The following is a 25,679-nucleotide window of genomic DNA, read 5'->3' as shown; positions in this document are numbered from 1 at the left end:
TCCAGGCTTCCATCTAGTCACTGGGTGAAGAGAGTGGTTTTCAGAGGACTGACAAATATGATCAAAGTCAAGTGAGGAACAGTGAGGTGTACGTGGAGACCACCAGATGGCAGGCCCACCTGTCACCAGTGGCCAGCATGGGATTCACACATAGTCTCAATTTTCCTTGACCAAATCATTACTGAAGTATAAGGTGGCCAGGTGTGGTGGCACATGCCTTTAAATCTCAGCACTCAGGAGACCGAGTTGGAAGGATCCCTGTGAGTTGCATGTCAGCTCAGGCTAGAGTGACAGCTTGTCTCAACAAACAAACAAACAAAACAAACAAAAAATAAAACAAGCCTGGGTGCAGTAGTTCACTCCTTTAATCCCAGCCCTTGGGAGGCTGGAGTAGGAGGATCACCATGAGTTTGAGGCTACAGAGTGAGTTCCAGGTCATTTTGGGATAGAGTGAGACAATACTTCAAACAGTCAAAACAAGCAACCTCCTCCACCGAAACAGAAACCAACCAAACCAAAAATACTGAGTGATAAGGTAGAACAAGACATTTGCCTTTAAATTCTTTGGCATATGGGGAGGTAGCTCAATTGGTAGTGCTTGTCTAGCATGTACAAAGCCCTAGGTTTGACCCCCAGCATGGAATAAAACAAAAAAAGCAGCCCCCAAAATTCTTTAGCATATCACTTATCCCTGGAGACTCAGTGTGCTCATACACAAAATAGGCAACTGAGGATGTGGGCGCTCTGCCAGCTTATGGTCTCCATGGCACTAGAGAGACAGTGCAGGAAGGAGGGTTGGTCACATACCTGGTCTCCGCAACTTGATTGTGGGGTTCAAATCCTTTCACAAGCCAGGTGAGCTTGGGAAGCTTATCAGGATTCTTTATTTGTGAAGTGGGAGAATAAAGAAATGGCAAGAACATACAACTCAGGGTAAATTGTGAGGATTGCAGACTACATGTGAAGAGTGGAGCATGTGGTCTGGCACATAGGAAGTGCTTAACAAATATTAGCTACTAAAAATGGAAATTTCTGGAGCAATTGCATTTAATGTGTTCTTGGGGCAACAAACTCCCTTAAAATATTAGATATTATGGAATTTAGAAAGACATGATAATGATATTGTGGTTAGATATTCCAAAAGGAAGCATGCTGAAAGTACCTAAGGCTGAAACTTTACAGCATCTCCCTCTTTCTAATAATCTAGCCAAATCTGCCTCTGCGTTTCTACTTCTATTTATAGAGCAAAGAAAGCCTGTGATAGAATGTTGACTGTTGTTGGAGCAGTTAGGCACTATTCTTTCAATTTGTTTGTATGTTTGGAAATTTCAAAATAAAAACTTGAAGGAACAGAGAAAAGGTTCTGAGAGCTGGGCATGGTGGTGCACACCTTTATTCCCAGCACTCGGGAGGCAGTAGGAGGATAGCAGTGAGTTTGGGGACACCCTGAGACTACAGAATGAATTCCAGGTTAGCCTGGGCTAGAGTGAGACCCTACCTCAAAGAAATAAACAAGCAAGCAAGCAAGCAAGCAAGCAAACAAAAGGTTTTGAATATAGGCTAGTGAAGTCCAGCACGGATTCTTCAGACATAGGACCGTGAGCTCATTAAGTGAGACATTTGCCCAAGGTGAAGAAGCAAGCCCCTTGACGGCTGTCTCTCCCTCCTGCTTGAGGCTGCTTCTGGCCTGTAGGCAGCCAAGGTAGAGGAGTATACCCAGCTCCCCTCAGAGACAGGCCCAAGGGTACTATAGTTGTGTGTAATAGGGCACCTGTGTGGGGCTTTCTTTGCGCATATTAAGCAAATAGCTACCTGGTTGGAAGGCCTCATGCTAAATGTGTGAAGGCAGCACGGGGCCAGATCTCCGGCTTGGCGCACTGTGCGTAGTGGTGGAGGCGGGGGAGGATGCATAAACTCTGAAATGGCAGAGGAGAGAAGGAAGAGTTAGAGGTGGGGGCCAGGGCCCGGCGGAGCATGAGGAAAGACGGTCCTCCATCCGGAGCTTCTTGGAAGAAGGGCCCACGGGAAAAAGCTGGGGATGAAATACGCGCAGGTCTAGGAAGGGAGAGGAGGGATCGTCCACGTAAGCCGGGGTGGTGCTGGGAAGCACTCGGAGAGGAATCGGGAGGGAAAGAAGGGTGGGGGGGGGGGAGAGAAGCCTGGGACGGGGTGGGGGAGGGTCTAGGCCCCGGTGTGTGTGGGGGAGGTGTCTGGAAAGGTACAGAGGCCGCTCCTGGCTTGTGGCCGGGTAGGGGACGTCAGTCCTCCCAGGCTGGAGTGTCTTCCCGAGCCTGGAAGTCCCCAGAGGCCACGGTAGCGCGCTCGGAGCTCCCAGCGCTGTCCCCCGGGAGGTGGCGGGGCGGGGGAGGGGGAGGGCGGCGGGAGAGGCGGGGCTCGGGGCGGGGCGGCGGCGGAGCCGGTGGCCGCGGGCGGGGCTCCTCTCCGGCAGGCGCCGGAGTCTGGGGGGCCGCGGCTCCCCCTCCCCGCCCGCCAAGGCGCTGGCCCCTCCTTCCCCCGCCGCCACCGTCAAAGATAAACCGGGCCATTGCCTGCAGGAGCCCTGGCAGCGGGCGATCGGGCCGTGAGGAGCCTCGGGCGCGGCCTCGCCTCCCCGGCCCGCCGCCCGCATCAGCACCGCGGACAGCACAGCGCCCCCGGTCCCGACCCGGCCGCCGGCCCGCGCGCGCCCCGGCCCGCCTCGCCCGCATCAGCACCGCGGACAGCGCCCGGGCCCCCGCTCGCCGCCGCCAGCCCACCCGCTCTCCGGGTCAGCACCGCGGACAGCCCCCCTCGACCAGCCCTGCGGCAGCCCCGGTGCCTCGTGCGTTCCCGGAACATGGCCACCGAGGTAGGGGCGAGCAAGCCCGCACTCGGCCCGCCCGCAGGCAGTGCCCGCTAGGGGCGGGCTGGGCTCGAGGGGAAGGCGGGGGCGGGGTGGGGGTGGGAGGTGGTTTCCCCGACCTGGTGGGACTCCTGGGGTGGAGTGGCAAGGTGGAAGAGGGGTGGATCTTGGGCAGGACTCCCCACATCCCTGGCCTGTCAATCTTGTCCCCCCTGGGACCCTGGAGCATCCACTTGTTGGCACTAGCTCCAGGGCCCCGCCCAGGCTGGGGTTCCCCCTTCCCCTGTACTGCAAGGTGCCGGAGAGGCTTGCAAGCATGTGTACAGGGAGGGGAAGCCTGCGCTGCGGTTGCTATGCGGTGCGGCTGTCAGCATTTCCTTTGGAGGAGGAAGGAGAGACAAAGACACCTTCAGGTCCAGAACCCAAAGGATTGGTTTTAATGAACTTCCTACACCAGCCAACCTCCGCTCTCGAGAATCACACTTCCTTGCTTTCCCACACCGTTTAAGTTGCTGGTCCTGGGGTGTCTCGTGGGAGGCGCCGCTTCCTTCAGGGTGCTTCTGGGGGACCGAACCGAGGAACCTGTTAGCTGAGGGCAGTGTCTTGATGCAATGCTTAAGAGATCAGGATTTACCTACCTCCGCCAGGCTGCCCCTCCCCCTCCTCTTGTGCAGGGGACGGGGGTTTTTATGTCCCTACGTTGTAAGTGACCAAGCTGACAGGGCTAAAGGGAGGATGGATTTGGTACTCACACAGCGTGTCAACAGCACAGCGGAAAGTTTCTTCCTTTGACTTTTTAGAGTAGAACCCAGCACACCCAGGTCAGCCGGTTCTGACGCTGCGTCGCTGACCTCCTCTGTGGTGTCTCCCTGCTTCCAGCCCCGCTGGAACACAGCCAGGACAGCAAATGCCTGTGAGTGACTCTATGCGGTGCCTCTGGGCATCCCGGTGAGCAGTGTGACATCAGTACCAAGTACTATTGTCATTATTCCACTGAGTCTCCTGCTGTTGCTTGGAATTGTCTGGCTTCTGATGGGGAAGCAGAGTTAGCTAGGAGGGGCTCTGGTCCTCCCAGAACCCCATATTGCAGGCAAGCCCTGAGCAGATCTTAGATCTTGGCTTCTAGAATGGAGGAATGTAAAGTGCCTGGGAGTACCACAGACAACTGAAAGGAGCAGGAAGAACTGGCTGAGGAGCTGGTCACCTTCCAGCTAGGACATCCAGACTGCAGCACAGGCTGCTGGTGTCAGGACGAAGGCAGGGATTTAGCCACATGGGCATGGCTGGGCCCGCAGTGTGGGCTTGACTATATGATGTGACCTGACGGTTTCCAACAGGCCCATCTGTCCAAACATCTCTCCCACTCAGATCTGCCGTGGCCCACACAATACACCCACAGGCTCATACCTCTTCACTGAGGCCAAGTCTCCAGGATGCTGCTCTGAGGCAGGACGACTCTCCCCTGGGAGAGGATCTGCTCACAAGTACCTCTGTGGATATAGCACTTTGCTGTGTACAGAATGTCATCATACAACATGAAGGCCTTTGAGCATTTGAACAGCCCTGTGAAGTGTACAAGGATGGTGTTATTATCTGCAATTAACAGATGAGACAACCGTCTCTCCGAAGCTTGTCCGAGCTGGCAAAGGAGCCAGAGAAGGCATCATTATCCCATTTTACAGATGATGCAATGGCAGTTCTGAGACTTAAGAAAATATGGCTAAAATGTGCTGGGGCAGGACAAGACTTCATCTTACCTCTGTGGTCATCATCTTATTGCACCCAAGATTAGCATAGCTAATGAGCCGGGGTGTATAGGCTTTGATGGGAGAAAGATGAAAGAAGGTTAGGAAAAGCTCGAGTGTGAGGACTCGGGCCCCCTGAGGGCAAAGGGACAGAGGGATGTCCAGTCAGTTTAGAGCTAACACTGCCAACATCCAGTGGACTCTGGCGGCAGTGCTGAGCAGAGGGACTCAAAGCTCTGCCAAGACCCAAGTGTGCATAGTGTCTAGGTGGGGTGAGTCACTTCCTCTGGCTCTGGCTGATTTTACTATTAGCACTGAGTTGAGGTTACCATGAAAACCTACTGGGAAAAGGAAGATCTCCCTCTAAGCTCCCATGGCCATACCCTTAGCATTCTGGAGGGGAAGTTCAATTCCAGCAGGAGGTCTGCTGACAGGAGGAGAGAGGATGGCTGTGCATGAAAAATGGATCTTAGAGTGAAGCCCACCTAAAAAAAAAGAAAAGAAGAAAAATGGATCTTTCTGTCTCCCAGTGTCTGTGTAGAAGTTAACATTAGGGGAGGGAAGTATGTGAGGAATATGGAAGAGTGATGTATTAACCTCATTTGTAGAGCCATAATGAGCCCACTTCCTGAGCAGCAGACCTCTGAAAATGTGTGTCACTAGGAGTTGGGTCTGTCTGGGAAACGGTCCAAATGGCTGATGACAACTGGGAAGCGCCTTGTTGGGGGGCTTTTCCAAGTGTAGTTTGGTTGGTTGGAGAATTTTTTATTGCACCCAAGTAGCATTATCCAAGCAGGGCATTTGGAGGCCTCATCTTTGAGTCACTGGCTTGGGCTTGGGCTTGAGCCTGAGTGTAGGCTGAGAAGAAGGGTGACCCTATGGCCAGCTTTCCACCCTTAGGCCCTACCTGGCTGCCTGTGACTCACGATCTGCACTCCTCTGCCGCACCTTGGCCAGGGAGCACAGTGCTGGCACATCATGGATCCCATGATTCCCGAGTGGAGTCTAACCTGTATACTATACTATGGAGTGGGATGATTTTTGACGAGGATGGGGATGTCAGCCAGGTGTAACCTGTTTGTCTCAGGGAGGCCAGGAAGGAAACTCATTGTACTCCAATGCTTGCCTCTTGCCAGCCTAGCAGGGTGGGCTGAGAGGTGTATAGTCCCTAATAGTATACCCTATTTCGAAGCATCTCCTCTTGTTATACTGTGGCTTGAAAAGTGGTGTCCACAGATTTCACCACTGATTTCTTTCCTTTGGAAGTGTTCTTGGTCTTGTTTTCAGTGCCAGAAGGCTGGGGAATGGCAATGGGGGAGAGGGGCAGGGCTGAGGCTGGTGAGAAGTAGAGAAGCTCAGGTCTCAGAGTCAGTTAAGGCCTCTCTAGGAGAGATACACAGGGGGAGCTGTCCAGGGAAGACAGATGCCTCTGACAGAGGCATGTGCTTGTCTCGAGACCCTCTTCTAGGACTTGGACTATCAGGGGTCTCTGTAACACCCTTCCTGACAAGTGAGTGGTTTGGGCTTGGCTCCAGCTCTTGTCTTTATTGTTTAAAAAATTATTATTTAAAAATTTTTTTGTTTATTTTTACTTATTTATTTGAGACCGACAGAGCGAGAGAACGAGAGAGAGAGAGAGAGAGAGAGAGAGAGAGAGAGAGAGAGAGAGGGAGGGAGGGAGAGGGAGGGGGGGAATATGGGCACGCCAGGGCCTCCAGCCACTGCAAACGAACTCCAGACACATGTGCCCCCTTGTACATCTGGCTAACGTGGGTCCTGGGGAATCAAGCCTCAAACCAGGGTCCTTAGGCTTCTCAGGCAAGCACTTAACCGCTAAGCCATCTCTCCAGCCCCTAAAAATTATTTTATTTATTTAAGAGAGACAGACACTGAGAGAGGTGGGTGAGGGAGGGAGAAAAAAGAGAGAGGGAAAGAGAGACATAATGCACATCTGGCTTTTTGTGGGTCCTGGAGAACTGAACCCAGGCCAGCAGACTTTGCAAGCAAGTGCCTTTAACCTCTGAGCCATCTCCACAGCCCTTTGTCTTTATTCTTAAACTAGAGCTGTAGGAGTAAGTCTTATACACAATGAGCCTTATTTGGCCTGTCCTAGTGATTATAAGTTTTAAGAATTTATTGAAAACACTTAGAAATCAGGGTATTTGATGTGAAGAAAAATCTTGACGTGTGGCTTCTCTGTGGCACTGGTATCCTGGGCGCACACCTTCCAGTGGCAATGCCCAGCTGGCTCTGTTCCACAGGCCACAAGCTCCCTCATTAGCCACAGGTCCCCCCCAGCCCACAGCTGCTCACTCACTGGAAATGCTTGTGTGCAAATCCCTGACGCTGCAAAGTCTGAGCTGGGAGGGTATTTAGTCATTATGGAATTTCATCTTCGTTTCTAGATGAAGAAATTGGAGGCCCAGGGTCGTATAGCCAGTGTCCTGCTCAGCTGGTCCTCTCTTTGCCAAGTGCTCTTACCACTTCACAACAGAGCAGCCATGGATGGAGAGAACCAGGGGACCCTGCTTGGCCCTAAGTCCCACACTTCACTAAGTGCACCTGAGTCTGTGACGTATGTGCTCCATGTGAGTCAGGTTCACCAGGGCTCTGGTGTGTAAAACATGCCTGTTCCACTTCTCTAAAGACTTCGACACACACTCTAGGGACAGAAGCAGATATCTGATTACCCAGAGCCAGTACGAAACCAAAGGCTCAGGATCAGTGTTGGGGTTAAGTAGTGTGTTGACCCCTCCTACTCTTGAGAACCCATGGATCAAAGCCAAGAGGAAATGGGACTGTACTATGTAAAGTAATGCCCTGTAGTGGTTTGATTCTGGTGTCCCCCATAAACTTAAGTGTTCTGAATGAGTAGTTTGGGAATTAATGCCTCCTGGAGGTGGTGTATTGTTGGGGACAGGCTTATGGGTATTCTTCCAGTTTCCTCTTGCCAGTGTTTAGTATACTCTCCTATTGTTGTTGTCCACCTGATGTTGGCAAGGAGGCGATGTCCACCCTCTGCTCATGCATTGTTTGCCCCTGCCGTCATGGAGCTTCCTCTCGAGTCTGTAAACCAAACAACCCCCCTTTCCCCTCCCCCACAAGCTGCTCTTGGGTGATTTCTGCCAGCAATGTGAACCTGACTGCAACACACCAATTATCCAGTTGAAGATTATTTCTGGCCCAGTGAAGTCCTAGTGGGGACTCCTAATCTACAGGTGGATGTCCTCCAGGCAGTGATTCAGGGCCCCGTCCTGTTTCCAACTGGCTGTTCCACTGCCTTCAACACCTGTCTCCTCTGGTTTCTGTGGGAGGAGCAGAGGTCTTTATGAATCAAACCTACACGTGACAGTCATCACTTCCTCTCACTCAGACATGTGACCACCCCTAACTGCCAAGGAAGTGTGGGAATTAACTTATCTTTGTTCCCAGGAGGAGGAAGAAAACATCCAGCTAGTTACTAAGAGACACACCGTCATGTTTGCAAAAACATATATGAGCACATGGGTGTCAACAAAGGCTCAGACAGAGGAAGATGCACAGATGAAGAAACTGAGTCCATGTCAGAATGGCTAAAGCACTGTTCCTTCCTGCTTCCATTCTCACTACTGCTTCTTTAGGTTTAGGCCTAATTTAGGTTTCCCTGGACTATGACAAAAAGAATCTCCCTCCAACTGGTCCCTTCCTCCAGTTTTGCTCACTCCCTATAAAACGACTAGAATGATCCTCTTAGGGCTGAAAGAGTCTATGACTGGCTCCTGCCTGTTAGTTGGCTTTAGAAAGGCCGGGGAAGGCCACAGTCCTTTTCCTTTTTCTTCAAATACAGTATAGGGCTGGAGAGATGGCTCAGTGGTTAAGTTGCTTGCCTGTGAAGTCTAATGACCCAGATTTGCTTTCCCCAATGCCCACGCATGCATCTGGAGTTTGCCTGCAGTGTCTAGATGCCCTGGCATACTCATTCTCTCTTTCTCTCTCTTTTCTCTGTCTCTCTCTGCTTGCAAATAAATAAATAAATAAATAAATAAAATATATATTTTTTAAAAGAAAATACAGTATATTGAATACATAACCAGACTTGGCAGACACATTATTGATTGACTTATTGATATTACTAAAGCATGTTTATTTTTTTTAAAATTATCATAGGATCCTAAGAGATGTGAAAAGGAGAATTCTTCAATGAAAATCTTGATTAGAAGAATCAACAAATATCAAGACTAAAGGAATATTTTTACATTATTTAGTTCAGTCCCAAAACTTTGGGAATGCATCTCTTCTATGAGGTTTACCTGGATTTAGAAGTCTTATATAGTGTTTTCTGAATCCCATCCTTTCAGGACATTGATACTCCACTTATCTGTTCCTTCTGCCTCATCAGTAGCTGCTCTCTCAACTTATTCTTTACGGTAGCTTTAAGCATCTCCTGCCTTGAATCCCTTCCTGTTAGCCAGACCAGCTTCTGTGATTTCCCCCCTGTGGGCTGTGCACGCTCACCTCCAACTGCTCTTATCTACCCTGGGACAGGCTGCAATCTTGCTGTCTCAAGCCACTGGAGTAGAATATGTCTTGCCGTCTTTATCACTCCCTTTGTGTGGGCCACCTTTCCCTCCTCTATCCACTCCCTACTACTGGTAACCCTTGACCTCTTTTAGGACTCAACACAGGCTGCAGGAAGCCTTGCGAGTAAGCATTTCTGAGAAAATGTGACTTCTTCCTACCATTCATCACAGTGCGGTTCATTATATATCTACTTGTCTTCCTCCCTGGAGCTCACAGACTGTCTTTTGCTCGGCTTCCCCAGAGCCGGCACTGGTAGGGACTCAATAAATGAGAGGAGTGACTGAACGGATTCAGCTTAATTACACAGGATGAACTAGCTATCTGTTAGCTCTGCCTTCGGGGCCTGGTCTCCACATGTTTGGTCATATTTCACCCAATGGGATGCTTGTCTCAAGTGTGGGTGACCAAAACTGGAGAAGTGGAAGAAAGAGGCCTTGCTCTTTTGTGGAATGGAGCCCACTCTTCTCAAGAGCTAGGTCAGTGTGAGGTTTGCCGATTCCAAGGGGAGCTAGAAGTTGCCCCGCTTCTTCCTAGCAAGAAAAGCTAGTACTTTACTTCCTGGTGTCAGTCTTTTTTATCCCGTTTTCTCAGGGAGTGCACCCATTCCTGGGCCCATTCTTTCCTGGGCTGGGAGCATGGGATGTGAAAGCCATTCATGTTGCTTCCTGGCCTGTCATGACTTGACTGGAACCTTGGTCTCCCTCAGAGTTCAGGGGCACATCGGGGTCTCCTCTCTCCCACATGCTCCCCTGCCCCAGACCAATTGTGAGCTCTAGTTGCACGGCCTGAGCTTTTGCCTTGTTCAGTGCTTGCTTCTTCCAACACAGGGCCCAGTGCTGTGGGGTCGTGTTCCTCTTGTTAAAATTTGTTTCTGTTGCTGCCGATTGTTCTGAGCTCCCTATTTCCCAATTTTGTTTGGCTTTGCTCCCACTTTAGCTTTTGGTAGAGCTTTCCAGGATCATTCCAGACAGCTTGTCAGGTAATCTACATGGGCCTGCTTCCCCAGAGCCCTCCTGGAGTCCTGTCTGTGTGGCCAGCCCATCCCTGAATTGCAGGAAAGCCCTCACGTTGACACATGGAGATGATGGTCACACTGGGTATGTGACTCCTGCCTGTCTCCTCAGGTCCACAATCTGCAGGAGCTCCGGAGAAGTGCGTCACTGGCCACCAAGGTCTTTATCCAGAGAGACTACAGTGATGGGACCATCTGTCAGTTCCAGACCAAATTCCCTCCAGAGCTGGACAGCCGGGTGAGGATGCTTTTTTATTTCTAAAAATATTTTATTTATTTACTTATTTTGAAGGGGGAGAGAGAGAGTAGGAGGCCGGGGAAGAAGAGAGAATGGGCATACCAGGGTCTCCAGCCAGTGCAAACAAACTCCAGATGCATGTGCCACTTTGTGCATCTGACTTATGTGGTACTGGGGAATCAAATCTGGGTCCTTAGGCTTTGCAGGCAAGTGCCTTAACTGCTGAGCCAGCTCTCTAGCCAGGATGCTTTTTTCTAAACTTGAGTCCTGTGCTATGGTGGTACTGAGGGTCTTATTGGAACATAATTGGGATAATACATAAGTGAATGCATTCTAATTGGAATAATAAACAAGTGAATACATTCCAGGACCATGTGCCACACAGGGTCATGTGCAACCACTTCAAATGGAAGGAAAACAGATCTTTGTATATTTATTTTTTAATTTTTATTTATTTTTTGTATTTTTTGAGGTAGGGTCTCACTCTGGTCCAGGCTGACCTGGAATTCACTATGTAGTTTCAGGGTGGCCTTGAACTCTCTGCGATCCTCCTACCTCTGCCTCCCAAGTGCTGGGATTAAAGGCATGTGACACCACGCCCGGCTATATTTATTTATTTATTTGAAAGCAGATAGAGAGAAAATGAGGGAGAGAATGTGCATGCCAGGGCCTCCAGCTGCTGCAAATGAACTCCAGATACATGTGCCACTTTATGCATTTGGCTTTTATGTGGGTACTGGGGAATTGAACCCAGGCATTAGTTTTTCAGGCAAGCACCTCAACCACCAAGATATCTCTCCAGCCCAGGATAACAAATCCTGATGTTGCCTTGCATCTCTTCATTGAAAGTTGTGGGAAAGAACCTCGGACCTTTGCCAGTGCAGCAGCTCTCAAATTTCAGTTGCAGGAGAGTCCTTCAGAGAACTTGTTAAGCAAACATAAATTCCTGAGTCCTGGTGGGTGAGATTTTATGTCACTCAGACATGCTGATTCATTTGTTGGCCTGTGGTTTGGGAATCCCCATGTTTTGGCTTATTGGCAATTATCCTTAACCTTGGTTACTTGTTAGAATTTCTTGGAAAGATGGGGAAAAAAATCCTGATGCACCCCAAACTGCTTAAACCAGAATCTCCAGGCGTCTTGTTTTACATTCAGTTTTTTTTTTCTGAGGTAGGGTCTCTCTGTAGCCCAGGATGATCTGGAACTCACTCTGCAGTCCCAGGCTAGCCTTGAACTCACAGCAATCCTCCTACCTCTGCATTCACCACCACGCCCAGATTACATTTAATATTAATTAAGATATTTTAAGTGTAATTGCTGAAACTTCAATATTTCATGGGAAATTCCCAGGTGACTTGGAAATGAGTGGTTTGTAGATTGTAGATAGAGAGTCATTGGCCATCAACAGTGTTTCTTCCAAAACTTGGCTGCATTAGGGCCACTCATGAGGTTTAGGAAGTGGGGGACCTGGCAGGCTGTCCATTTGGGTAGGGTAGGGGCTGATGGTCTTTGCTGCTGTGGTCTATCCTACCTGGTCCCCAGACTATCTCTTGGGAGTGAGACTTGTGCACTATAGGCTTTAAAAGCTGCCCAGTGCTTGCTTGCAAAGCCTGATAGCCCAGGTTGGGTTCTCCAGTACCCACGTAAAGCCAGATGAACAAAGTGGCACACACATCTGGAGTTGGTTTGCAGTGGCAAAAGGCCCTGCTGTGCCTATTCCCTCTTCCATGCTCTCTCTCCCTCTCCCTCCTCCCTCTCTTTTTGCTTGCAAATACATAAATAAAATATTTTAAAATTATTTATTCAAAGAAACACTGCCCGGATGATTTTTGGGTACAGCCAGCATGGAGAACCACTAAGCCCTTGTTTCAAAATTGTGCTGTCTGACAAAGCCAGTATTCCCTGGAAGCTAAGAAGCAACAGAAGATTGCAGAACCCACCTTGTTCTCTTCAAATCTGAGTCTGTGTTGTAACCGTTTCCTCAGGCTGTGTGTGTGCATGCACTGGAGCTTGAGAAGCATTTTAGGAGTCCTTACAGGCCACAAACAGGAAGTGAGTCACCAAAGCCATCAGAAAGCACTGCAAGTGCATTAACATCTCTGTTTTACCACTGGACTGATTTCCATGCAAATGCAACTGTGTCCTCAGAGGGTAGAGACCAAGCAGAAACTGGTTGACCAGAGTTGTGGCTGGGAAGCAGGAAGAGACAAAGGAAGAGCTGGGGGCTACTTTTCCTTCCTTCCACCTGTCTTGTGAAAAGGGGAGTCTGATGTTCCATATTTATCTATTGATGGCATGTAAGGGTTCTCTCCACAGCCTGTCTCTCTAGACTCGGGCACTGGGGCACTTCATGGGTCGTGGGCTGTTTGTGTGGCATCAGCTGAGTTCTACTCCTGTTCCTAGAGAGTGCACAGCTTCAGGCCAGGCTGTCTTAGAGCAGACCTGGGATTGGGGGGTGATAGAGGGTAGCCTCCATCTTCCATGCCACAGACCAGGAAGCTCTGAATGGGTTTGGAAGGCAAGGCAAGGCTGACCTTTGCTGGTCAGATCTTCAGTGGTTTTTGGAAAGCCATGAAGGTATCTTTCTTATTCTAGCATGTTTATTCATTCAGGTAGGATGAATCTCAGGGCAGAGGGTCAGGATGTGAGCCATAAACCAGATGAACTGCATGTTCCATGTGTGTTCCTTCTGTGCTTATGGAATAAGATTGGAAACTCCAAAGCTTCTCACTATTCTCAGGGAGAGATGTAATCTTATACAAGTTAGAAGATTCCTAAATCATATGATAGGCAGTCCTGGTCATATGGGGGAGGAGGAGAAGGCACTCTGCAGAAACAGGGCTACAAGACACTTGGCCACTTGCCAAATTTGGACACAATCATGAAGATGTCAGGGTTATGGTAAAGAGACAGACTCTGGGATCAGAGTTGTATAACCTTGAACAAGTTCATGTTGAGAACCACTATGTCTTAGGCCTTGGGAACACAGGAGTGGACACATAGAATCTATTTTCTATTAGATGGTTCAGAAAAGTTTAAAGGCAAATACATATGTAGTAGTTCAGCTAGTAGCAAGTCATAGTAGTAGAGGGGAGGGTGTCAGGGAGATAGAGCTTCCCAGGAGAGCTGAACAGCCAGGAATAAGGTGAGATCTTGGATAAGGTGAGATTTGAGGAAGACTCTCTAGACTCAGGCATTGGTGCACCTTGTTGGCATGGGTCGCTTGTGTGGCATCAACTGCTAAGTCCTGCTCCTGTTTTTTTTTTGGGGGGGGAGTGCATGGCCTGTAGGAGAGCCCCTGGCAGAGTCTGTAGCTGAGCACACAGGTACAAAAAGCTCAAGACCGTTCCAGCAAATGAGACTGAGAGGACAAGAGCAGGAGATGGGCTCAGAGGAGTACCAGAGGCAGGCCACAAAGGCCTGGTAGGCATTCCTTTAAGAGGAAGTGATTGTATCAGTGGAGGCAGGAAGACCTGGTCCTTGTGTTCTCAGGACCACAGAGCCGTATTTATTTATAAAAAGTAGAGGGCGGTTGTGTGTGTGACTGGACTGTGTTTCTAACAGAGTTGCTGCGAGGTTAAATAAGTGTATTAAAAAGAAGCAGGGAGTGGTGGTGCACACCTTTAATCCCTTTAATCGGGAGGCAAAGGTAGGAGGATCACGGATAGTTTGAGGCCACCCTGAGACTACATAGTGAATTCCAGGTCAGCCTGGGCTAGAGTGAGACCCTACTTCAAAAACAAACAAACAAGTGTGTAAAAAGGTCAGCTGGCATGCAGAAAGTGCTAGGTGAGTATTGGTTGTCATGATTACAACTGGAAGGGCGCAGCGTCCCTGCTGGCCACACACACAAGGCTGTGTGGCTGGTGACCTCTTAGCTCTGGGGAAATGCGCTTCCTGGAGCGTCCAGAACTCTCACCCTGTCAGTTTCATGGAACCCTTTCCAAACCAGGGGCGTTTGCCCCAAGGCATTTGGTCTTGCCCTCTGGTGAGATGGTCACAGTGGGAGGTGATAGTCATTAGCATACTTCTCTGAGCAAAGGACATCATGGGAGCCTCCTTTTTCTGGGTAAGGCAGGGTGGCAAGCAGCCATTCTTTTCCCCATTCTATAGAGGAAGAATCTAAAGGCTGCACGGATAAACCACTGGTCTGAGGTCCCATGTCTAGCTCACGGTGAGGTCTGGATGGACTCCAGGCTCTTGCCTCCCAGTCCTCTTTCTGCTTTACTTGTAGCTTCTGGGGGCCACCTGTGTGTCACTATGTCACGCCCTCTCACCCATGTGGCTCCCCACTGATGTCACCTCAGCCCCGTTTGTGATTGTCCAAACTCGGGGATGCTGACCTCAGCCTGCACCTGTCCCTCCCTTCCTCCAGATTGAGCGGCAGCTGTTTGAGGAGACGGTGAAGACCCTCAATGGCTTCTATGCGGAGGCCGAGAAGATCGGGGGCAGCTCCTACCTGGAGGGCTGCCTGGCCTGTGCCACGGCTTACTTCATCTTCCTCTGCATGGAGACCCACTATGAGAAGGTGGTGTTCCCCAGCCTCCTGGCCGCCCCTTCCCTGGGCTTCTCTGCCGCACACTCATCTCCCGTGGGCCCCTGTTTTGGCAGGTTCTTAAGAAGATTTCTCGCTACATCCAGGAGCAGAATGAGAAAATCTTTGCTCCCCGAGGCCTCCTGCTCACAGACCCCGTGGAGCGTGGTATGAGGGTTGTATCCTTCCTGGCTCTTTGAGGGCTCAGAGCTGCCCACCCAGCGGACTCCTTGGGGACGTTGTGAGGAAATGAGAGCCCCCCTCCCCCGCAGGGCCTCTGTTCAGGGCTTCTCAGAATCCAGCACCCTACCTTTAGTTCCTGGGGCTGCTTGTGTCAGGGTTTGCCCGTGTTGAGCTGCATGCCGCCAGTGCTTACCAGAGGCCAGCAGTCTTATCAAGGGCCTTGAAAGTATGGACTTGTGTGATTCCCGTCACAACCGCCCTGGTGGGCATTTCTTACTCTCCTGTGTCTTCTGGGATGCTGAGAATAAGCAGACTGAATGCAGCCTGTGGCCCTCGAGGAATACACCAGCCCTCCTTTATCCCCCATTTAATCTTGTATGGTGGGTCTCACCTGTCACCTGTTACAGATGAGAAAAAGGAGGTCTAGGATGAGGGTGCTCCCCCGGGGTGGAAGACCATTGTTCAGCTGACCCAATCTGGAATTGTGAGGTTCAGGTATGCACCCCAACAGAAACAGTAGAATGGTTAAAAAATATAAATTTTTACTGCAAATGAGAGAGAGGCAAATGGAATCCCCAGAACCACAGGTACTGTGCTCAACACACCACACAGTATCTCATGTGGTTTTCACAAGCACCCCAAGGTTCTGTTGCTTCCCTCCCCTCTCCCCCCCTTTATAGATGCGATAACTGATCATTAGCAAGTGAGTCAGGACTTGATTTCAGCACACAGAAGTGCCTGTAACACCAGCTTCTGCAGCCTGTGTGGATAGGCTAATACTCCTGGAGGGCGGGATCCCGACGTGTGCCCAGCCCAGTGTCCCGCCCCCAAACGGGGACATCCCAGATCCAGGTCCTCGGGCGCCAGGCTGGTCCCCACCTCCCCCGGCAGCAGCCAGCTGGCGCTCGCAGTCCTTAACCGCCGGCCAGATCGAGATCTCCATCTACGAGGACCGGTGCAGCAGCGGCAGCTCGAGCAGCGGCAGCAGCAGCGGCAGCGGCAGCAGCAGCGCCGGCGGGGGCGGCGCGGGGGCCCGGTGACTGGCCGAGAGTCCCCGCAGGGAGGGGTACGGCGGCCGCGGCGAGGGCCTGGCCGATCTACGGAGGCTGCGCTACCAGAGCACCCGCTTCTGAGTCTTTCTTTGGGCCCACCCTGCTGCGCCGGGTCGGGGGTGAGGGGAGGGCGGCTGTCCTGTGTTCCAAGTCCCCAGCCTCTCGGCAGGATCGTTCGTTCTCTTTCTGATCCCGGAGCCAGACCTTCTTAGAGAAGGCAGGGGTGAGGAGACCCCGGTTTGGACAGCCCCTCTCTTTCTGGGCTCCTTCCCCAATCTCTCTAAAGACAGCCTGGAGAATTTCCACCCTGCATGAGTCCTTATTCCAAAGCCCACGACTCTTCTGGTCCTACTCCCCGTGACACAGCCTGAGGCCACCACAGCTTTATGACCCTGCCTCCAACGCGGAGAGCTGGAGAGATGGGCGCCCTGGTGGGGACCTGTTCAGCCACTCCCATCCGCCCCCCCTCCCCCCAGCTCACCTCCACCTATGGCTGTCGGGTCCTCCCTCCGGAGCTGGAGCTGGAGGCTTGCCAAGAACCATCCAACCCTCATACTTTGCAGACCACTGGGTGCTGCTTGTGGGGCGCACAGCCTGGGGCTTTAAGAGGTCCCATGGAGGTCTGGTAGCTGTCTTCACAGTGGAGGCTTAAACTTGAACTGGAGCGCATTTCCAGGTGTTAGAGCCCGTGTGTGTGTGTGTGTGTGTGTGTGTGTGTGTGTGTGTGTGTGTGTGTATGCATCTGCATCATAGGCGTGTAGAGCACTGCACACACGAGTGGACGTGTGTATGGATCTTATGGGTGTGTGTAGCTTATGAGTGTGTGAGCATCCACACATGAGTGCACGTGTAGGTACCAGTACACTAGTGTCTGAATGCGAGTGCATATGGGAGCATATGCGTGAGTGTAGGCCTGCGTGAGTGAACGTGAACGGGTGTGTGCAAACATTTTCCCATGAACCCATGTCTATCTGAGTGAGTATATGAATGGAAATGTAAGTGCAGATATGCCCACGAACACGTGTGCACAAATGTGTATGAGATGCAGGCACAAAAGTACATGTGTGCGTGTGTCTGTGTGTGAGAGTGCACTTGTGTGTTCTCCTGGCTTCTGGGCTATTTCTTCCTGCCCTATCCTGTTACACAAAGGTCTGAAGGTTCCCTGTGTGAGTCCTGCCTGACCCATATAAGTCAGTGTCCTAAAGACAGGCTGCCAGCTCGGCTCTTCCTAGCTTTTCTGACTCTACTGTGCACATTCTAATAGGAGAGAAGTTGGGGTCCTAGGAGAGGAGAGCCAACCTTTGGGTGGCCTTTGGTGCCCCTCTCCCAGCCTCCACGGCAGACCATGGGGCCACAGATGCTGCATATTCAGCTTGCCCAAGCGCCATGGCTCTAAGACCCTGCAGCCCAGGCTACCCTGGACATTCAAGCAAGCATTCCTTGCAAGGAAAGAGGGGCTGGCCAGCCAATGGTGCTCCGGCTCCTGAGGGAAGAAGGCAGCCTGGGCTTGGGGCCCTGAAGATGGACAATGTGGGGTGCTTACCTCAGCCAGCAGGAGGTGCTAGGAGTGGACAGGTGTCCTATAGCTTAAGGGGCCTGGTTGTCTGTCCACTGGCCACAGGAGCAGCATGTGACAACAGCCAACAACCCAGAAAGCTGGAGACGAGTGGCCCAGGGTGAGGCTTTAGGGACCCTGAACCCTATGAGTCCTGGTGCAAGGGTTCCCCACCAGCCCTGATGAGCTGTAGCCCCTAACTTCTGGCCCCAGCCTGTGCCCTCTCTGGCCCCAGACATGGGTAGGCATTGTGTCTGATTTTGTACCTCCTGTGAAGGGGCTGGGCACAGGCAAGATGGAAGCTTTTGGTTTTATTATTTCTTTTTTCCAATAAAAGGACTTTGCCCAGCTTTGGGCTCCATGCTGTATTGTTTCTCCCTACTCCATGGTGAAGGGGTCAGTCCTGGCCCTCAGGTTCATGGGAGGAGATGTAGGCCAGCTGGTGGAATGCCATGTGCAGAGGCAGCTGACCAAGTCTGGGACTGGTTGGACCCTTGTCTTCTCAGAGGTGATAGTTCAATGGGTAGGTGGATACACCATGTCCTCTAATCTTCCTTTTGGGGGAACTTGCAACCTTGAGTGGAGGGAACAGGTTCAAATGAAAGCCAGGTCTGAAGCCACAGATCAATGAGTAGGCAGTGATAATTTTTTGAGCTTTTATCTGGATCCTCAGAGACTGGAAAGAAGGTGGGTGTTGGGACTTTGATTTTACAAAACTAAACATTGAAGGACCACCTATCATGTGCCACATGCTCTTCTAAAACCACATCCTAGAGGTCAGAGGGGATTTAAGATGACCTGAGTCCTCTCATAAGGCCCAGAGAGGATGAGTAACTTGCTTCAGATCACACAGATACTTGGTGAACTGAGAACAAATGCTTTGTGACCCAGATACGCAGTTCCCCAGGATTGTAGCAGGGCTGGGTCACATAGGTCTGTGGGTCATGGCTCTGCTCCAAGGAGGATCTCATCAAACTGTGGGGACAATGGCTGTGGTCTCTGGAGTGTGGGGCTCCCTTTCTGGGTGGCTGAACGGGATTCCAGGTGCGTCTTGGCTTCCACTCTGCCCTTAAAGGACAGTTGGGCATGTGCCTGAGCCCGGGGAAGCGTGGGCCTCGGCCTCTGCTCAGCCGTGGAATACAGAGTGGTGTGGAAGCTGTTCCAGTGGCAGGGAAGATCATGCTACAGTCCTTCTTGGGCTGGGAAGTTTTGTCTAGCTGAAGACTTGAACCTTAGCCAAACTGTTTTAGTGAGGAGGGCCTGAAGAGGGCTGGAGATGGACCGACCAGTACAATCCGCCCGGAGCGCTTCTCTGGCTGAGAAGCATTCAGCCCTCCCACTTCCAAATGTAGTGATCACAACGATGACAAAACGATGGTAGCTAATGTTTATTTAGTGCTTACTGTGTGCAAGGCGCTAGGCTAAGCCATTTAATAATTCATCATTCATGCCCCCCCCCCCCCGGCCTCTCGGTCTGGGTTATTCCTGTCTCCATTTTACAGAAGAGAAAGCTGAGCCCCAAGTCACACAACTAGGAGGTGTCAGAGCTTGGCTTTGAATCTAAGTAAACTGACTCAAAACTGCAGGAAAGAGGATGGGTGTAGCCAGATACAGAGGCCCCTCAGACCCCCAATCCAGCAGATTCTCAGGGAAGGAGCTGGCTGTGTCTGGCAGCCCTTTCCTGGGCAGCACTGGGTTGATGAGGGTGGGTGGGTGAGCTGTGATCACAGACCCTCGGGGTCCCACAGGGACAGCCCAGTGAAGAGTGGAGGTCAATTGGGGAGTGAGAGGGGGTGACCCAACCCGATTCTACAAAATCAATGAAATGAGGCTTTCTCTCTCTGCCCGTTGCTGAGGGTAGTGGCAGCCATGTCTAGTATCCCCCTTGCCAGCCAGGCATAGTCCCTCTAAAGGCCAGGCTAGCACAGGTCCACTCTGAAGGGCATGCAGCTCCTTATTGCCTGTGCCTGGCTGGTTGTCTCCTGTCCTCTGGTCACAGACAGGCCCTGTGTGCAGCGAGGACCAGTGTTTATGGAAGCTCTCGAGGCGCCGCCGAGTGGCAGGATCATGCATTGCACCCAAGAGTCAAAAGCAGTCAGTCTGTAGCAAAGGCTCTTGGAGGCTGTGAAGCTTCCTCCATAACTCCAATCCAGCAGCTACTGTGGCCTGCAAGGAGTTACGGGAGTCTCTAGAAGGGTAGGGCAAGGGAGAAGTCCTCAGGCAGCTGTTCTTTTCTGCCATGGTTTCAGAGAGTCCTCCCCCACCACTGCCCATGAGAGGATCCCGGAAAAAGGCAGCCTCATCTCGCCTTGGCCTCACGTTCATCCGAGGACAAGACAAATCAAGTAGGGCCTCATATTTATGACATTAGCATGCAATAATCTCCTGGAGTCTCAGTTTCCTCTGCCACTGAACACTTGACAGAATTGTTCAGACCTGAGGTTCTCAACCTTGACCGCAATTGGTGTCACTCAGCTGCATGAAAAACCGCCAGCGCCTATTTTATCCTTCTGCGGTCTGTTCTGTTAATTGTTCTGGGCACACACAGCCTGGAAACCAGGATTTTGAAAAACTCCCCTCTTGATTCTAATATGGAGGTGAAATTGAAACTCTGACTTCAACAGTGCCAAAAGCCCATGGACTTTTCATAGACTTCTAAAGAGGCCCAAGACCTGAATACAACACTGGTTCCACAAAACAGTTAAGCACAGCATGAGAACACATTGTGTGATCCCACTTGGGACAAATATAAAGACAGACAAAACTGGTTCACAGTGGGACAAGTAAGGGTAGTCCTCTGGGTGGGTGGTAGAGGGAAGGGCCTGGGGCTCCTGGGTGCCCCTCTGTCTTCCTCCTTGGCTAGAGAGCTGAGAGCATAGGGACACTCGTTTCATGAGAATTCAGTGCATTCTATACCTAAGATCTGTGCACTTTTCAATATATATGGTATTTTTCAGTAGAATTTACCAAAACTTTATTGACTCCAAAATAGGAAAATAAGGCACAACACTGAAATTCACATTTTATTAAAGATCTATAAATATAATGCCTTATGGAAAACAAGACAACTGCAATTCAACATGGTGTGTATATGAGTTGCTGTGTGTATTTGCATGGGGTGTGGATATGTACAAAAGTATTTGAAAGCCGGGCGTGGTGGTGCATGCTTTTAATCCCAGGACTCGGGAGGCAGAGGTGGGAGGATCGTTGTGAGTTTGAGGCCACCCTCAGTCTACATAGTGAATTCCAGGTCAGCCTGGGCTAGAGCGAAATCTTACCTTAAAAAAACAAAACAAAACAAAACAAAAAAGAAGAAGAGTAAGAAGTATTTGATGTGAGGGGGAGGCCTCCACAAGAGAAGGTCCCTGGCGCATAAGAAAGCCCAGGTTCAAGCTAGTGCTTGGATCTGTGGGATAGAATCTGTAGCTATCAGCAGGTTCTCCAAGGGGTATGAGCCCCACCTCAAACGGTTAACAGCAACTATCCAACTAATCTTGAGGAATCAGTGAGAAACTGGCCGTGATTGTGTCTGGCACTAAATAGGTGGCTGGTATTGTCAGCTTCCTTCCTTGCTCTCAGAGTCTAGCCCTCAAGGGCTTCCACATGACCCTTTTTAGGTGACTTCCAGATAGGGTTTACTCCCCAGGCAGCGCTGAGGGCACACAGTGCCCGAGCTCACAGCCTCCCTTTCAAGCAGTTGTTCAAAGGACTTGCCATTTCAGCATCTGCTGGACATAGGACTCTGAACCCAGCACCCAACTTCTGAAGTAGCACTGGGGCTTGCAGTTTTGAATCAAGGACAGGGAGGTGGACACTCGAGATGAGAATCGGAGGGCTGCACCAGCCAGAGACCCCCAGTCATTTCCTTAACTTTTTTGAGTCTCAGCTTTGTCATTTGCAAATCGATAGCATTATGTGAATGCACCTTTGTAAATTATAATTGGTTTCTCCAATGTGAGATATTACTGTTATTGTAGAAGTGACACTAGACCTCATTATACAATGGCCTCATGATACAGATTTATAGCAGGTTTCAGATTCTTTCATGGAATGAACAGATATTTATCCAAGGGTTCACTGATTCCCTAATATATGCAGAAATATTCATGTACCTTGCTATTCCATTTATTTCTCTAACACTCTGGTAGGTGGTTAGACTTGAAATCTGATTTTATACATGAGGAAACCGATGTTCCAGGTTGTTAGGTGGCTTGACAAAGACCCACGGAATATCAGAGCAAAGACTTGAACCTAAGTCCCTGACTCCAAATCCTGCCTTATGCTGCCTCTGTATGCCCCAGTCAGAGGCAAGATGCTGTTCTACCTGGATTGACTTGTAAGGACAGATTCCAGACCCAGAGTGAAGCACGTGGGCAAATGCAGACACAGAAAAATTAGTTTTGCAGGGGGATGGAGGTGCTCGTTATTTCAGAGTAATTCAAATTATTGATTTCTGTAATGGAAAAGTGATTGGGGTCCAGCTACCGCCTGAGAGCAGTGTTGAGTGAGGCCCAGGAAGGAGGAAACATTACACACAGCTTACAAGGCCTCATATATGGTGACGGTCCTTTTCCCTGCTGTCCACAATTAATCAGTAAACCCTCCAGGTGGGGTTCTTGTTTTACTCATGTCTGCCTCTCCACTCTCCACCCCAAGTGCCTGTCACAAGGCTTCACCCTTGGCAGTGAATGGAAGACAGGGCTCATCACAGGCTGCCAGGAAGAGGGAGAATTTGCAGCTGCATATAATTCCAAGGCCCTGGGCAGTGTGTCACTGAGGAGCACCACTGACTGATGCAGACAGGCAGTGGCCCCTGAGTGCTGCCATTGTACTGAAAGTGGCCACTGAGTAACTCAAGTCAAGGGTGGGGGCAGTGGTCTGGCTGTGCCCTGTGCCGGCAGCAGCTCAGCAACATGACCCTGGCTGCATTCCTGTGGCTCTGCTCAGCCATCCTGGGGGAGGAGGGAGGGAAGCCTGCACTCAGCCCTTGCTGGTGCTCCCTGAACTCCTTGATTTTGAGCAGGGAAAATCTTTCCGGGGACAAGTGCTTTTTTGTCTTTAAGTCTAGGACTGGGACCTTGAGAGGGTGAGGTGCCATCGATGGGTGGGTGGGTAGATGGAAGGATGGCTGGACTTATAAGTGGATAGATACGAAGAAAGTGAGTGCAAGGAGATAACTGATGGGCCAGAGCTAAGTGAGGGGGCTGTCTAGAGATGGACGCTTGCAGATCCTGGGAAGGTAGGTGAATGGATGGGTACTGATAAGCTCTGTATTCCCCTGGGCAGCTCTAAACACAGGTCTGGACTCTTCAAAGTGAAGACTCCATGCTCACCCGGTCCCCAGATGAATTCAGCATTTGTAACTCTGAGTGATGGATGTGTCTTGTTGGGAAGGAGTCTTATAGGCCTAATATCACCTGGTTAATGACTTATAGATTGCTGTACAATCAGGCAGTGCTAGAAGTGAGAGCAGAAGTCGAAGGGCCTGGAACAGATTTTGCAATAGTCCCTGTGTCTCATCAGCCCGGGGGCAGAGCTGAGATCTTTGTGTACTTTACCTGGATGGGGCCTTACTGCCATTTTTTGATGTTGCGACTATTCCCTCTATTTTATGGATGAAGAAACTGAGGCTCAGATGAGAAATGACTCGTCTCAGGCCACTTCAGATTGCAGGAGTGGAGTGTCTAGGATTCAAAGCTGAATCTTTGATCCAGAATCCATGGGTGAAAGCAAAATTTCAAGGGTATGTGAAAGGAAATGAAATCATAGGGATTTTTGAACCCGGTTTCTAAGAAAGAACATAGAATTTTAGCACATGAGGCACTTTCTGCACATGCCAAGGGGTTGGGACTTTCCAATGAATGTGTCCTAGAGACAGCCTCAAGTCCCCTCTCTTCCTGCAACTGCAACTGCCTTCAGGCTGCAAGCCTTGAGCCTGTGACCTGGAAGGGCAGCGAGAGGGTGAACATTTGGTTTGGACATGTCCCCATCCGAGCAGCTGAGGACCTAGGCAGGTGTTTCTCGTACCCAGCAGCTCCACAGAGGAGGGAGTCAGGCCTTAGACTGAGGTGAAGGTCCTGGGTTAAGATCTGTGAGGCTGGCAGGGCAGAAAGATGTGTCTGACTGGACTTAGTCAACGTTCCTTTCTGCAGGCTGGAGGTAGGGCGCGGGGAGGGGGATGTGGACAGCACAGGGTTTTGGGCAGGACTTCCTGCGAAGTGGGAACACAGATCCTCCTCGACCCACTGCCATGGCTCCCTGGCCCTACCTCCTTGCCCTCAGGCACACAGGCACAGTCTGCACTTGGTGCCTTTATCCAGAACTTCCATACTGGTGTGTTCCAGGGCTATGGCTCTCCCCTCTTGAATGGGGGAACCAGCACTGCTCCTCCGAAACTGCGTGCTGGGACACCTGGCGTTTTCTGGGGAAGGAGTTGGGGAATGGCCTGAGCTGAGCTCTTTTGGGAGAGCAGTATAGATGGGGTAGAATTAGATGATGTCACCAGTGCCTCCGGATTTCATGCTTAAGGAGTCTGTGAGAATTGAGGACAAATCTCCAGGTAAGTTCCTGACTCTGGAGGCCTCTTCTCTGCATAGCTTGGTCCACCTCAGGCCTACCCAACTTTATTGACCATAGTTTATGACTATTCTTTTTGGAAATGGTGACATGTGAACACCAAACTGAATCCACATAGTCCAGGCCAAGGGAGGTTGGCTCTGCCCTTTAGTGGCCATTTGAGGTCTTGTGGTCCCTTTCCTACTAACCTGTAAGTGACCTAAGGTAGCCAGAGTCCACATCTCCTCCCTGAAAACGCCCAGGCGTCTGGCACACATGCTGGGAAGCACTGGAGTTTTGAGCCCCTCCACCTTCTACTTTGCGACTTAATAAATAGATCTCTAATTGGCTTACTATGAACTAGACACAGTGTCAAGTTTAATAGACTAACACTGAGGTATCAGTTATCATTGTACCTTTCAAGTTTAATAACTCTGTGAAGCTTCATCTCCATTTAAAAATATTTTTATTTATCTATTTATTTATTTGAGGGGGGAGGAGAGAGAGAAATAAGCAGATAGAGAGAAAGAGAGCAGGTGGACCAAGACCTCTAGCCACTGCAAACAAACACATACCGCCTTGTGCATCTGACTTTACGTGGGTACTGAGGAATTGAACCCAGGTCCTTAGGCTTTGCAGACAAGCAACTTAACCTCTGAGCCATCTCTCTAGCCCTTCATCTCCATTTTAAAGATTATTTATTTGTGTGCCTGTGTGTATGTGCGTGCACATGCATGTGTGTGTGTGTGTGTGTGTGTGTGTGCGTGTGTGTGCGTGTGGTTTGTGCATGCATGTGTGCACACATGTTTGGGTACAGCTGGATCTCTTGCTACTGCAAAGGAACACCAGACCCTTTGAACCACTTTTGGGATCCAGCTTTATGTGTGTGACTGGGAATTGAACCCGGGCTGGCAAGCTTTGCAAACAAGGGCCTGGAACTGCGGAGCTATGTCCCCAGCCCTGATTTGTCTCCATTTTACAGGTGAAAAACTGGGGTTCAAGGATACTTTTCCCACTTTAAATCTTTGCTTAAATGCCTTTCTCTCCAGAGGAGGGGCACCCTAACCGACTCTATTGAAAATGACAGTCTGCTGCCATACAGACTCTTTTTGTTTTTTGATGGGGCCGAAAATGGAACCCAGGGCCTTGTGAATGCTAGGCAAGCACTGTGCTGCTGAGCTAATGGTGCCAGCACCTTGAAATTACCTTCATTCTGCCCTCCTCTGCCCTGCCATAGCACACGGCATCGTCGAACATACTTTATACTTTACCCCTTTGTGTGTCTGCCTAATCCCTGCCATATGTCGTTAGGACTGTCAGTGTTGCAACCAGAGTATATTCCAAGCCACTAGAATGATGCACAGGAACGGCAGCACAGGCTTAAGAACTCCAGCTGCGGGGTG

The 25,679-nt window shown here is 50.5% G+C and overlaps 2 protein-coding genes across 2 annotated transcripts in view; one reads left to right on the top strand and one right to left on the bottom strand.

Moving 5' to 3' along the window:
• The first annotated feature begins 1,959 nt into the window (after nt 1-1,959).
• Nucleotides 1,960-18,069, top strand: Golga7b (golgin A7 family member B). The gene is made up of 6 exons (XM_004669892.2): nt 1,960-2,083; nt 2,556-2,848; nt 10,272-10,397; nt 14,773-14,925; nt 15,009-15,110; nt 16,044-18,069. The coding sequence occupies exons 1-6, from the start codon at nt 1,975-1,977 to the stop codon at nt 16,152-16,154; spliced, it is 894 nt and encodes a 297-aa protein (XP_004669949.2). The 5' UTR covers nt 1,960-1,974; the 3' UTR covers nt 16,155-18,069.
• Nucleotides 18,070-19,675: 1,606 nt separating this feature from the next.
• Crtac1 (cartilage acidic protein 1) overlaps nt 19,676-25,679 on the bottom strand; it is a 169,555-nt gene continuing 163,551 nt past the window's right edge. Inside the window, exon 15 of the mRNA XM_045134200.1 lies at nt 19,676-19,909. Within this exon, the coding sequence (XP_044990135.1) occupies nt 19,878-19,909 (32 nt within the window). The 3' untranslated portion in view covers nt 19,676-19,877. The remainder of the gene's footprint in view (nt 19,910-25,679) is intronic.

This window comes from Jaculus jaculus, chromosome 1 (assembly GCF_020740685.1).
Source record: "Jaculus jaculus isolate mJacJac1 chromosome 1, mJacJac1.mat.Y.cur, whole genome shotgun sequence".
NCBI classification, from domain to species: domain Eukaryota; kingdom Metazoa; phylum Chordata; class Mammalia; order Rodentia; family Dipodidae; genus Jaculus; species Jaculus jaculus.
The sequence above is the reverse complement of the archived record's forward strand: the minus strand, read 5'-3'. Positions and strand labels throughout refer to the sequence as shown.